The sequence below is a fragment of the Schistocerca cancellata genome, chromosome 2, assembly GCF_023864275.1.
Source record: "Schistocerca cancellata isolate TAMUIC-IGC-003103 chromosome 2, iqSchCanc2.1, whole genome shotgun sequence".
Taxonomy (NCBI): Eukaryota; Metazoa; Arthropoda; class Insecta; order Orthoptera; family Acrididae; genus Schistocerca; species Schistocerca cancellata.
In genome coordinates, this window is record NC_064627.1 from 101,650,495 (window position 1) to 101,663,592 (window position 13,098).

The following is a 13,098-nucleotide window of genomic DNA, read 5'->3' on the forward strand; positions in this document are numbered from 1 at the left end:
TCCTCCTTACCCCTACCCAGTCACCACTCCCATCATGCACTGGTCCTGCTGCTCACAGTGTGGTATCAGTTGCCTGAGACTACAGTCATGTGTGTGAGTTGCCTTTGCAAGTGTGTGTGTGTGTGTGTGTGTGAGAGAGAGAGAGAGAGAGAGAGAGAGAGAGAGAGAGAAATGGCTGAAAGGTATAATTGTGAGTCTCTTTGTTGTGCCAATCTGCCACTCAGCATCTCTGCTGTATGGTGAGTAGCAACTTTCCTTCTCATAATATTGTTACATTCCATCCTGGATTTTCCATTGTTACATTAAAATTTAAATATTTACATTGAATCTATTTACTTGGTTTTGACAAGATCAGTAATATTGAGTCTGTTTGACTGGTAGTGAAATCGAGCTGATTTTCCAACAACTCACTCATCAATGCACCATGCTAAGTAGATTTAATGCACTTTATTGAAGAAAATGTATCTCACAACTACGTATTGATTTTTACTGTAAGAACAAAGGCAGAAAGTTTTGGGTACTGATCTTGTGTGCATGTTGTCAAAAAGCAGCAGCATCTTTCTTTTCTGGATAGAATGAAAGCATCATTTTGTAAACATCCAAACCTGTTGTTCTGAGCAAAGGAACTAAAGTGAGTATCTGTTCATATAGTATAGATAAATGAGAAAACCATAGGTTGTGGCAAGGCTATGACAGCACTGTGTGAGTAAGGTTGTTGGCGGTGGGGACCAAGCTTGTTGGAGTGGAATGCTTATGAGCCATGCTTTCCCAGTCTGCTTTATTAAATTATGAAAAATATTTGTATTGTACTCCTGGTATTGGCTTGGTAACGGAATGGTGAAGCCTCTCACAGCAAACTGATGCGACTGAGTGTGTAAGGGACTGTGGTGCACCATTGTGAGTCTCAGGTCACAGGGGTCTTGGCTTTACTATCTACATCATGAGATTGGAGTAAACATCTGTTTACATAAAAGTAGAGAGTGAAATGGTATGGAAGAACTTCAATACCTGTTTTCCTGACTTTCTGTGGGACAAGTGCAGACTCCAAAAGTTAGAACAAGAAAGACTATAATGCTTCAGTTAGGCCATCAGAGAGATCTTGACAACCAAATTGACATGAAAATGTGAAAAGTGAGCTTGTTTACTCCTCCCCCCCCCCCTGCAAGGGGCTTACAACTCTTTTGTGACTATGTGCTTGACAAGCACAGGATTCCTTCCCCTTCCCTGCCTCCTCCTGGATTGCTGCTAGCATCCCATGATCCAATGTGATAGTTGCATTCCGGCCTGAGATGCTGGAGTTGACAGTCGTTTGTGTGTGAGGTATGCTTGCTTGTCTTTGTGAATGGTGGGTGTATCTCTTTTACTGATGAAGGCTGTGGCTGAAAGCTTTGTGTAAGTGTCTTTTAATTGTGCCTGTCTGCAACTTGACGTGTCTTTTTTTTTTTTGGTAACTAGCAATTTGTCTTTTCCTACAATGTTGATTTTTTACCACACTGTTTATTTTACACCATCTGAAAGGCATCTGGAAACACTCTACCTCTAACCCCACCAACTCCAATAATTAACATGCCACCCCAGGAAGATATGAGATAAATGCCAGGAAAAAGGAAAGTTCGATGACCTCTACATTTACTTTTTTTTTAATGTGAAGAAGTTTTGGCATTTCGGTGGAGGTCACCCTTTACACAACATGGTAGTTAGTACAGGTGTTTGTGGTGGTGGTGCAGGATGTGTTAGGTACCTGTAAGTGGTAGCCCCTTTGCTATGTGTAGAATGCACTATTGACGCCTGAGCTGTTACTCCTTGTGCATGCCAAGCTGCACATACCTGTCCATTTGTGAGCAACAGGACTGCAGGCAATGGCTATCATTGCTCAGTGTGGGCAGTGACATGAGGAGAACCCTCATTTGGAGTAGCAGCATTGTGACAGATATGTGGCATGATGAGTATAGCAAAGTTTACGGTTGGTGACCGTGAGGTCCTGGCAGTCGCTTCAGACACTCCTGAATTCTTCAGTGCAGATTGCTATGAGCCTAAGAACTTTCCCTCCATGGCCATGCCATGGGAAGAAAGCTAAATCAAGTGAACTGCAGTTCCTAGTTTGAATATGGACAAATGGAGTGCCATTTTCATCTACTAAGCAGATGTTTTTTGTGGGGAATGTTACCTATTACCATAACACCCCATAAGAACCTCACCAGGAATAACACCAAATACAGATGAGGAATTCCACTAAAACTTGGAGAAGCAAAGGGTTCATTTCATAAGTCATGCCTGTAAGTGACCACCGGAAAACAAGATTGACACTGGAGCATTCATCCTTGCTATTCAGCAGGATTCACTTCCTAAGAAAGTCAAATTCGTGGTCTACTGGTATGATGTGCCATATTTTCCATCCTCAATGCCGTGCTCTGAATGCCAGTGCTTCAGGTACATGTCTTCCCTGTGGATGAACAACCCAATTTGGTGATATGGTGATCAGCAGCCCGATGAAAACTTACCATGTGGGCAGCTGCATTCTCTGTCACCTGTGAAGATGATCATCCTACCTGATCCCCAAAATATTCTACCCTAATTAACTCATGTAAAACCTATTGCCTATAAAACCAGGTCTCCAATTGCCTGTGATACTTTGAAGCTTGGAAAAAGCTATGACTGCTTATTTTCCATCCCATGCTATCAACTTTTGCCACAACTGTGACCAGACTATTGGCAGTACCTTGAGTACTTATTCTCTCATTTTCCTCAGAATCAATCTCTGTTAGTCACGCAGGCAGGAGGTAGTCCCTCTCCTCTTGTGCTTCCACCATAGCACTGTCTTTTGGGCCCTCTACTCCCCCTGCATCCAGCTGGAGAAGCCACGCCCTCCGATGATGGGGTCTGCCAGTGATCTGTGTTGCTCTCCAAGAAACACATTTCCCTGATGACCATTCTCCCACCCTTTGAGGTTACTGTGCATTCTACCAGAACCTCACTGCCCATGATAGGGTTTCTGGTGTGGTCTGTATGTTTTTCACACAGATGTTATTGGTGATTGAATTCCCTTTTGTGCAATATAGGAAGCAGTGTAACTTAAGAGAGCAATGGGTGTGTGAACAATCCCAGTGGTTAATGTTTCCATTGTTTATTTGTCCATGTTCACTTTTTTACCTTGAGAACCTTGAGATTACTACCATAACTTTTTTCCACCCCCCTTTCTGATTGACCAATTTTTGTGTGATCTTGAGCTGCATGTCCTCAGTGACTGTTCCCCTTCTCACTCTAGTGATGTCCGTAGTACCTTTCTGGCTACAGACCTTACAATATCTTCCACAAATCTCATGACGTCACTAAAATGATCACTATATGACACTATTTGTGACAATGACTGCTTGATCGCTTTCTGGTGAGCATGTCATATCCTTGGACCAGTTGCCTTATCAGTGGCTGGTACCATGATGGACCAAAGGTACTGCAGTAGCTGTTGAGGATCATCAAAGGGACCTGCTATGTCTTGAGTGACAGTCTTTACAAAATGCCCACATCACTTTTTAAGTGGGTCCATGCAAAGGCTTGCTACCTAATAAAATATGCTAAAAAGGTCTTCACCTTATGTGTGTACCAGGTCCTGTTACAAGCAACCTTCCTCAGGCTGTAGAAATGAAAGCCAAGTTTAAGACATCTCCCTATCTTTACTTCCATATCCCTGAATTATAAAATGAAGCTTTCATCAACTGGGAATTGCTTCATCCTGTTGACTGATTTGATCCATAATTAGAGGATGTAACATCTGAATGTGATTCACAGACTCCATCTACTTGTGGTCTTCAACATATTTGACTGAAGGTGCTTTTCCTTTGCACTAGAGAGATAATTTCATTCTCCCATCATTTAACCAGACAAAAACCCACCATCCATCAATACCTAGAGATTAATTAGAATCACCAATATGCTCTTCAAACTAGTTCTAGGATGTTGGTCTGACAGCTATGTTGGGCTATCAAATTACAAGGCCTTTTGACCCTCTATCAGTGTGGTTTCTGGATGCCACAATTCACAGCTGACCATTTGTTTAGATTACAAACTGGTATTTTCTAAATGCCAACATCAGACTGCATTTTCTACCGACTTACATTAGCCACATGACACCACTTGACACCATCACATTGTACTTAACCTTAATGACTGAAGTTTTTAAGGCTCCCTGCTACATTTTATCTGTCAGTCTTTATCACTCTGCTTTTGCTTTTGGTATAGCTATCCATCTGTAGCCTCAGTTGAAAACCAGCTCCGAGAAGCCAAATGGCCTCCAGTTGAACCCTTCCTCATGCTTCCAATTTCCTTCTTTGAAAACACATGTCATGTATCTCTGTTATTGTACCAAGGTTCATCCTGACTCATAACTTCATAACACTACTTGGATAGAGTTATGGGTACCCAACACTTGAACACTGTTGTGCAGTTCTGATTTTTGGGGTTCCTCTTTGCTAGAAAGCTGACATAGCTGCTCCATGTTTGTCAACTTAAGAGTAGCTGCTTAAGAGTAGCTGCATGTGAAAGTTGAATGCTCTCTTATTTCTTGCCCACATCACTTATGGTGCAAATATTGCTACTCTACACAGTATTTATCTTGTCCTTGTCTTGTCACAACTGAACTATGGTTGCCAGGTTTATGACTCAGTGGACTTTTGGCTCTGAAATAATTGGACTCAATACATCACCATGGAGCTTGACTGACTGCTGGCATCTACCTTGTGGACAGTCTCCTCTCCACAAGCAGGGATATTACCTCTTTAGGCCTTATAATACCAACTCTTAGTTAATTTTTTAATCCCCATATGACAGTGTCCTGAGCATCCAACTTATGAAATACTTAAATTCACATAACAGTGTCAACTCCCTGACACTCACCAACTGGTGGGTTTACACCATAGAATATTCCTCAAGATTGTCTTTTGGGACCTCTGCCTGCTCCCCTTACATTGCATTTCCCATGTTTTCCCAGGCACTCCTCCATGTTTAGTAGCCAGACCATGAATTGGAACCAGTCTGTTCAAGAACCAAAAGTTTCTATTGCCCCCAGGATCTTTCAGCTTCTGTAGCTTTCAATTCTCTATGTCTATGAGGGTGCTAGCATCATATACACTGTAGGCTGCAGGACTATTGAGAGGATGAGGTATGCTTTCACATCTCCCATTGCTCAACAATTGCTCACCCAACATTCACTTTGACAACCCCAGGTGCAGATTTGCAGATACATATAAGACCAGTACTCACTCAGATATGGAGCAACATCTGGTGGGCTTACTGGCCCCTACAATGAACTCCACACTTTCAATGAACTACAGCTCCATAGCACTCCTCCTTTAGTTCCTTCCAGGAGGAAACCACAATACTGCTTGTTCCCACATTGGTTATACCAGATTAACCCATATATTTATTTCATGACCGATTTCTACACTAACTATCTCCTGTCCTCATATTCTCGGATCTGGATAGAATAATGTTAATATAGTAAAGCACATAATTGTACAACAAGTATACACAAAGAACCATATTATTTGAATAATATAAATTGCATACTCCCAGAAATACAACTACACATCAGTCTTGTCTCAGTCTTGTCAAAATACTGAGAACATGCTCCAGTTATAATAATACAATTCCAAACTGGTTTGCCAAATGTATGAAACATGCTAAATAAAACATTCATAGCATCAGTATCCGTTACACCAGTTATCCTTTAGGCACCTAATCCATTGCCTGGGCATATTTTCTGAGATTTCTTGTCCATAATTCAGAATGATTTTTCCAGATGTGTGCTAATATTTTAATAAAATAATTTTAAAGCAATTATTGTGTTATTCAGGATCTTAGATTAACCATTTTTGTCACCTTCTGACACCATTTTGTGTTTACCATACATCACTGACACTGTAATATTTTTTGCTAGGTTTTTATTTTTGTTACTTTTTGGGATCCTTTACACTAGTTTCCATAGAGTACCCCAGACAGGTTACCCTCCCCCTCCCCCTTTACCTCTTTATCCTTTAACCTTGTAGTTTATGTGCATAATGTGATGCACCTCTAAGGCTGCTCTGATGTATGCTTTCTTACCAAGCTCAGATGCAACAATTATAATATTTTCAATGGTTTTTTTGTGTAATACATAACAGGCTGCATTATGGCCAAGACAGATTTTTTATTGTCTTACCTTCTACTGTGAAGCTATATTACAGTTTCTACATATAGTGCTGCAATCTATGCACATGTGAAATGGCTTGCTGTAGTTGGTCTCACTCTAGAGTGTTTTGTAATTAGTTGGATTCTTTTAGCTCTGTAATACAGTCAAGTTGTCATTTCTTTTTATATAGATCAACATGTCTGAAGATGAATGACGTTGCCCAAAGCCAGTCAGCTTGAAATAAGTCAAACACTAATCAACAGATGGAAAATAAATTTGTTTTCTTAAACACTTTTATCTGGTAGTCTCATGATGACCTACAAGCAAAATTTGTAGATGAATAGTTCTAACAAGAAGGGCATTTTTATTGTTGTTGTTGTTGTGGTGGTGTTCAGTCCAGAGAGTGGTTTGATGCAGCTCTCCATGCTATTCTATTATGTGCAAGCTTCTTCATCTCCCAGTACCTACTGCAACCTACATCCTTCTGAATCTGTTTAATGTATTCTCTCGGTCTCCCTTTACGATTTTTATCCTCCACACTGCCCTGCAATACTAAATGTGTGATCCCTTGATGCCTCAGAACATGTCCTACCAACCAACGCCTTCTTCTAGTCAAGTTGTGCCACACATTACTCTTTTCCACAATTCTATTCAGTAACTCCTCATTAGTTATGTGATCTGCCCATCTAATCTTCAGCATTCGTCTGCAGCACCACATTTAGAAAAATTCTATTCTCTTCTTGTCTAAACTATTTATTGTCCATATATCACTTCCATACATGGCTTCACTCCATACAAATACTTCCAGAAACGACTTTCTGACACTTAAATCTATACTCGATGTTAACAAATTTCTCTTGTTCAGAAACACTTTCCTTGCCATTGCCAGTCTTCATTTTATATCCTCTCTACTTCAACCATCATGAGTTATTTTGCTCCCCAAATAGCAAAACTCATTTACTACTTTAAGTGTATCTTGAATGAGGGACTGGTGACATAGAAATTTAGTCCCCTAACTCCCAACTAGCCAACCAAAGATGAGTCCATATGATCAAATGTAATGAAAGTAACAGTGCATATACTTTATGTCAGAATTTCTTCATTGCAATAGAGAGACAGGAGAGGATATGTGATGAAGTTTGTACCAACTAGAAAATCTGGTAGAAACTTGATGTTGATATATTCTGTCAGACAATGAAAATGAAGTGCTTGCAAGCATATCTGATACCCTTAACTGTAAAAATGATGTGACATGAAGGGAACTGATACCCATGATAGTAATTAATTTTAACTTTTAACATTATAGTTCTACTTGAGTAGAGCAAAGAAGAACTTTTGTGTCTTAAGATAAAAGTATTTATGGAATCAACAAAATGCTTTAATTGCAATTGTGTAGGATCAACTATTCTGTGTTGTAAAAGAAAAGAATAAATTGAAACTACATGATATGGGGATGGAGAAAATCTGCATAATAGGCTGTAACTTCTGCTCTATCTTTTCCATCACTGTTAAGAAACCAATTAAAATGACCGATACCTCTTTCCATATGCCTGAAGTTGTTCTATTAAAAGCAAGAGCTCTTTTCATTCATGCAAATGTAGAACATTGCAACCAACTGTAACACACTAGAATCTGACAACTTGAGAAAAAATGTGTAGAGGGGGAAAAACTTAAGAAAACTAGTAAGTAGGACACTGCTTATGTCAAATGCTGCTGATGATTATGTCTTAAATTTTATTGATGATACTTCAGTTTGTCTCTGATGATACTTTATGGAATCAAAGAATGCAAGGAAGGTAAGAACATAAAACTTCTCTGATTGAATGCATCCCATACTACAGCAGAACATGGGTGGTTTATGGGCATAGGGAGTAATTTAACCTCCAACCACAGGTAAGAGTTGCATGCATATTTCGACAGGTGTTGTCCAAAGGTACATAACTACCACTCTTTCTGATGAAATGGTGAAGGTTAGGATGGCAGAGTTTCTTTGTGTAAGATAACACTCCTTGCTTGTGGCTCTGATCATTCCACTATAAGCAGTTATCAACAAATGAACCTGTTGACTGTGCGAATTATCCAAATGGCTTGTCACTAATAGTGGGACACAAGAAAAATTGCTGTGCTCTATTTTTAAGATGTACAATTACATGCCTTACTTGTGTGACATTAACACTCACATTTTTTTCCCAGATTGCTGACAAATTAGCACCTTATAAGAAGCTGTATGAAAATGCTACAGAATTTATAGAAAAGCATGAATTATGGATGACAAGTAAAGTTGGTTCATTCAATCCTGATGATATAGACCAAGAGGTTTCAACTTTATACAGAACAATATACAAATTAGAAAAGCAGTTTGGAGATGTTCCACCAGCAAAGGACCTGGCTAACACAGTATGTATCTGCTTGTGTGTGTATATGTGTGGATGGATATGTGTGTGTGTGCGAGTGTATACCCATCCTTTTTTCCCCCTAAGGTAAGTCTTTCCCTCCCGGGATTGGAATGACTCCTTACCCTCTCCCTTAAAACCCAAATCCTTTCGTCTTTCCCTCTCCTTCCCTCTTTCCTGACGAGGCAACCGTTGGTTGCGAAAGCTAGAATTTTGTGTGTATGTTTGTGTTTGTTTGTGTGTCTATCAACATGCCAGCGCTTTCGTTTGGTAAGTCAAATCATCTTTGTTTTTAGATATATTTTTTTTTCCCCACGTGGAATGTTTCCTTCTATTATATACAGTATGTAGCTAATTTGATTCAGATAGATTACACTTAATTTTAATTTTGAGTTATGACTCGTAGTTACTGTTTGCTTCTGGGAAACAATTTCAGTAATTTGGATAACCACATTTATTCTTTTATGTTGTTTTGCTGTATTCATCTGTGGTAGTAAGATATAAGCTCTTCTCAATTAAGCATATGTCATAATTTTTACTTAAAAGTTACATGAAAAGAAAGTTCTTGATTTCATTGCAGTGATTGAAGTTTTTAGGATTGAAAAACTTGTCATGATTATCATCTGTTCTATCAAATGAGCAAGACTGAAATTCTAATCAGAAACCAAAATCAAACATTATTTTTAGTAAGTTTGGCTAATAATTCCAGGAGGCATATTTCCTTTATTGAAAAGAATTGCAATAGTTAACTTAGTTTTAAAAGTCTTATCATTTTTAATCATGTTCTTGGAAAGATGGGCAGTGGTTTATAAATATGAGAGGTAACATCTTCCATGACATTGCATACATTATTGTAGCTTCGTAGTTCAGTGATTGATTTTCAGATCATAGATAGCACATTGGAAGTGAGTTCAGTAAACCTTTAGGTTGAGGACATCTTAACTTTCTTCCTCTCCACTAAGTACACTATTTACCATACAATATTTTTCAATCTCACTGATTACATTTTACTAGATACCCGTCTCATTATTTGCAAAGTGTCATCAGTTACACTGCAGACTCTTAAGAATGAGATATAGTTTTGTAAATAATCCACAGCATACATCCACAGCATGCACTGCACATCTTTACAGTGATTATCCATAGTTCATGTTCTCATCAGGGTATATACATTTAAAAAAAATGGATGGGACTGAATGCCTACCACTGTAATCAAGGCTGCATATAAAATACTGGCTTAGCACCCACTTCTTCACACATGTAGTCTGTATGGTCTGCACACACTTTGTTCCCTTTTTCTGTAACCAAATTTTTGTGTTGTTCACAAACTGCAACACTTTCTAAATTTTCATACTAATTTTGGCCATAGAAGCATTGTCTTTTCTGAATGTACTAGTGACCAAAAAGTGAGTCTGATAACTGGAGTCCAAGGTTTCATTAATATGCGTTTTGAATTCTTGTGGAGATGTTTCCATAGAAACCTTTTTCCCGAACACGTTTTCTTTATGTCTAACAAAGAAGCGAAATACCAGCTATCATAGATTTAGCTTTAAACAGGTGCTAGTATACCAGTGTAACAAAATATCAAATTTTTGTCCCCTTAGAGGTTGGATTTCCAGAAACAGTGAAACACATTTTTTTCCATTTCTAACTGAGAAGTCAAACATCATTTTTCAACAATTTAGCTTTAAAAATGCTCTTACAAAGAATTTTTTTCATAAGTATTGCGCTCTGATTTCACACATTTGGAAGGTGAACCAATAAAAAACAGTGAAATACAATTTTTTCCTTTTCTCACAGAGAAGCAAAATACAATTTTTTATCCATTTAACTTCAAAAGTGTTTGCAGATTGAAATATTTCCATAGAATATTTCATCCCCCATTTCACCCCCATAGGTGTTGAATTTCCAAAAACATTGAAACATTATTTTTTTAAAATTTGTAACTGTGAAGTCAAATACCAGTTTTCATAGATGTAGCTTTAAAAATAATTTAGTAGTCCTGTACTAATGAAAAAAAGAACATTCATTTACAGTGTCACCCCCCCATATGGGTTAAATTTACGAAAATGCAGAAACACATATTCCATTATTTCAGACCGAGAAAACAAACACCAATTTTCATGCGTGTAGAATTGCCTTAATAGCAACATATTTTCAGGAAAATTTAATCCCCTGTTTCATCCCCTTAGGGGTGGAATTTAAAAAAAATCCCTTCTTAAATGAAACCTGCAGTGTAACATCAACACCCTCTCCAAGTTTCAAATTTCTGACCTTAGCAGTTTGGGCTGGGTAATGAGGAGTCAGTGAATGAGTCAGTCAGTGGAAAGATTGCCTTTTGTATACAGAGATTATTTCACACAGTTGGCTGTGATTACCAACCATCTCTTTGACTAGGAGTGTTTATCATATGGTCTAACATGGACAGAGATAAAGCCGCAGCTTAAAAACTATGTGACAGAAGAAATAGGAAATAATCACAATCAATCTATGTCTTCCCAGTTTTCTCTAAAGCAATTAAAAAAGTGCACTGAACCTAATCAAAAAAAGGTCTTACAGAAAATATTAAAAAAATTGCATCCACAATGAGAGATTTTATGGAAAAGATTAGCTTTTCATTAGAGGAATAAAGAATCATACGATTTTTCTATGATCTGACTAAAGCTCAATTCAAACTGCTACTTACTTCTATACAAACTAGAGAGCTGTCGAACCAGGGACAATGAAACACTGATTAGCACATATTTGACAAATGATTTGGTTTTAAGTTCTCATTTGTCACTGTTTTAAGTAAGAAAAATATTACTGGCAAGTATGGCTCTTTATGCATTCTTACTTGCAGTTGACACTTTAGTCCCAGTATCCTCTATATGCTGCAGAATATATCTTATTTTACCTCCAATGAATATTACATGAAATGTAAGTATGACAAATGAATATTTTTCTTGACTTGTATTCGAATATGGGTTTTTGAAATTTTGAGAGGAATTCTTCTTGTAATGCACAACACCTCTCCTGTAGCATATGTCTCTTGAATGTTGAGAATTTCTTTAATGATAATGTGCTGACTAAACAAACATCTGATTAAAAAAAGCCTGTAGATCTTCTCTCTCCTAACAGACACCTTTCATATGGACTCCAGAAAAACTGTGTATTGCATTTACATTCAGTGTGTTATTTTGCATGGAATAATTTGCAATGCTACTGTGGGAAAAAAGCATTGTCAATATTTATGATAAAAAAGTCCTTTATACACACCATCCCCACATACCAAAATATGACAGAAATTAGGAAGTTTAAGTATTACTAGACATGTCTGCTGTGAAATGAATGGATGTTTGGTAATGTGTGACATAAGAAAAGAGGGATTCATAAGTTTACAAGATTCAGTCAGAATTTGGAAAAGAAATCCATAATAAATTGTACAATAATAACTGAAGAAATCAAAAGATGCCTGGCAGAAGTGAAAGCCATGTGAAGCATTAATCTTTCTCGTTTTTGTTTTTTGGTTGTATTTATTGAGTGGAAATGTGTCTATCTTTTTCTTTTATTTTTGTATTCTTATGGATTTATATGACAAAATAAAATCAGTTTTGTTTCCTGTTATGCCCAGTATTGACAATAATGCATTATGTAACACTTATTTTTATCACTATATATCATCAGTGGATTGCTAATGGTGAGCACATTGGTTCTTCACACTTTCTTTTTCATTGTGATTTATATTTGACCCTAATTCCATTGTCATTTTCATTCTGCTGCAATATCACTGACTTACTTAGATTTAAGATTTTGTGTGGACATTCCATTGTCTTCTTTTTCTGTAGTAGAGATTAGATTAGATTAATACTAGTCCCATGGGTCATGAATACGATATTTCGTAATGATGTGGAACGAGTAAAATTTTCCAATACATGACATAATTAAGTTAATTTAACAACATAATTAAGTTAATATAACAACTTTTTTATTTTTATTTTTTTAATTTTATTTATAATTTTTGTTTGTTTGGTTTTTTCTTTTTTTCTTAATTTGTATCTAAAAATTCCTCTATGGAGTAGAAGAAATTGTCATTCAGAAATTCGTCTAATTTCTTCTTAAATACTTGTTGGTTATCTGTCAGACTTTTGATACTATTTGGTAAGTGACCAAAGACTTTAGTGGCAGTTAATTCACCCCTTTCTGTGCCAAAGTTAGATTTAATCTTGAATAGTGAAGATCATCCTTCCTCCTAGTATTGTAGTTATGCACACTGCTATTACTTTTGAATTGGGTTTGGTTGTTAATAACAAATTTCATAAGAGAGTAAGTATACTGAGAAGCTACTGTGAATATCCCTAGATCCTTAAATAAATGTCTGCAGGATGGACTTGGGTGGACTCCACCTATTATTCTGATTACACGCTTTTGTGCAATAAATACTTTATTCCTCAGTGATGAATTACCCCAAAATATGATGCCATATGCAAGCAATGAGTGAAAATAGGCGTAGTAAGCTAATTTACTAAGATGTTTATGAGCAAAATTTTCAATGACTCTTAC

At 37.2% G+C, this 13,098-nt stretch overlaps 1 protein-coding gene across 1 annotated transcript in view; it reads left to right on the top strand.

The window, feature by feature from the left end:
• The window catches only part of LOC126161364 (dynein axonemal heavy chain 7), a 1,035,864-nt gene that overhangs the window by 291,267 nt on the left and 731,499 nt on the right, over positions 1-13,098 (top strand). Inside the window, exon 10 of the mRNA XM_049917134.1 lies at positions 8,357-8,560. Coding sequence (XP_049773091.1) covers positions 8,357-8,560 — 204 coding nt within the window. The remainder of the gene's footprint in view (positions 1-8,356; positions 8,561-13,098) is intronic.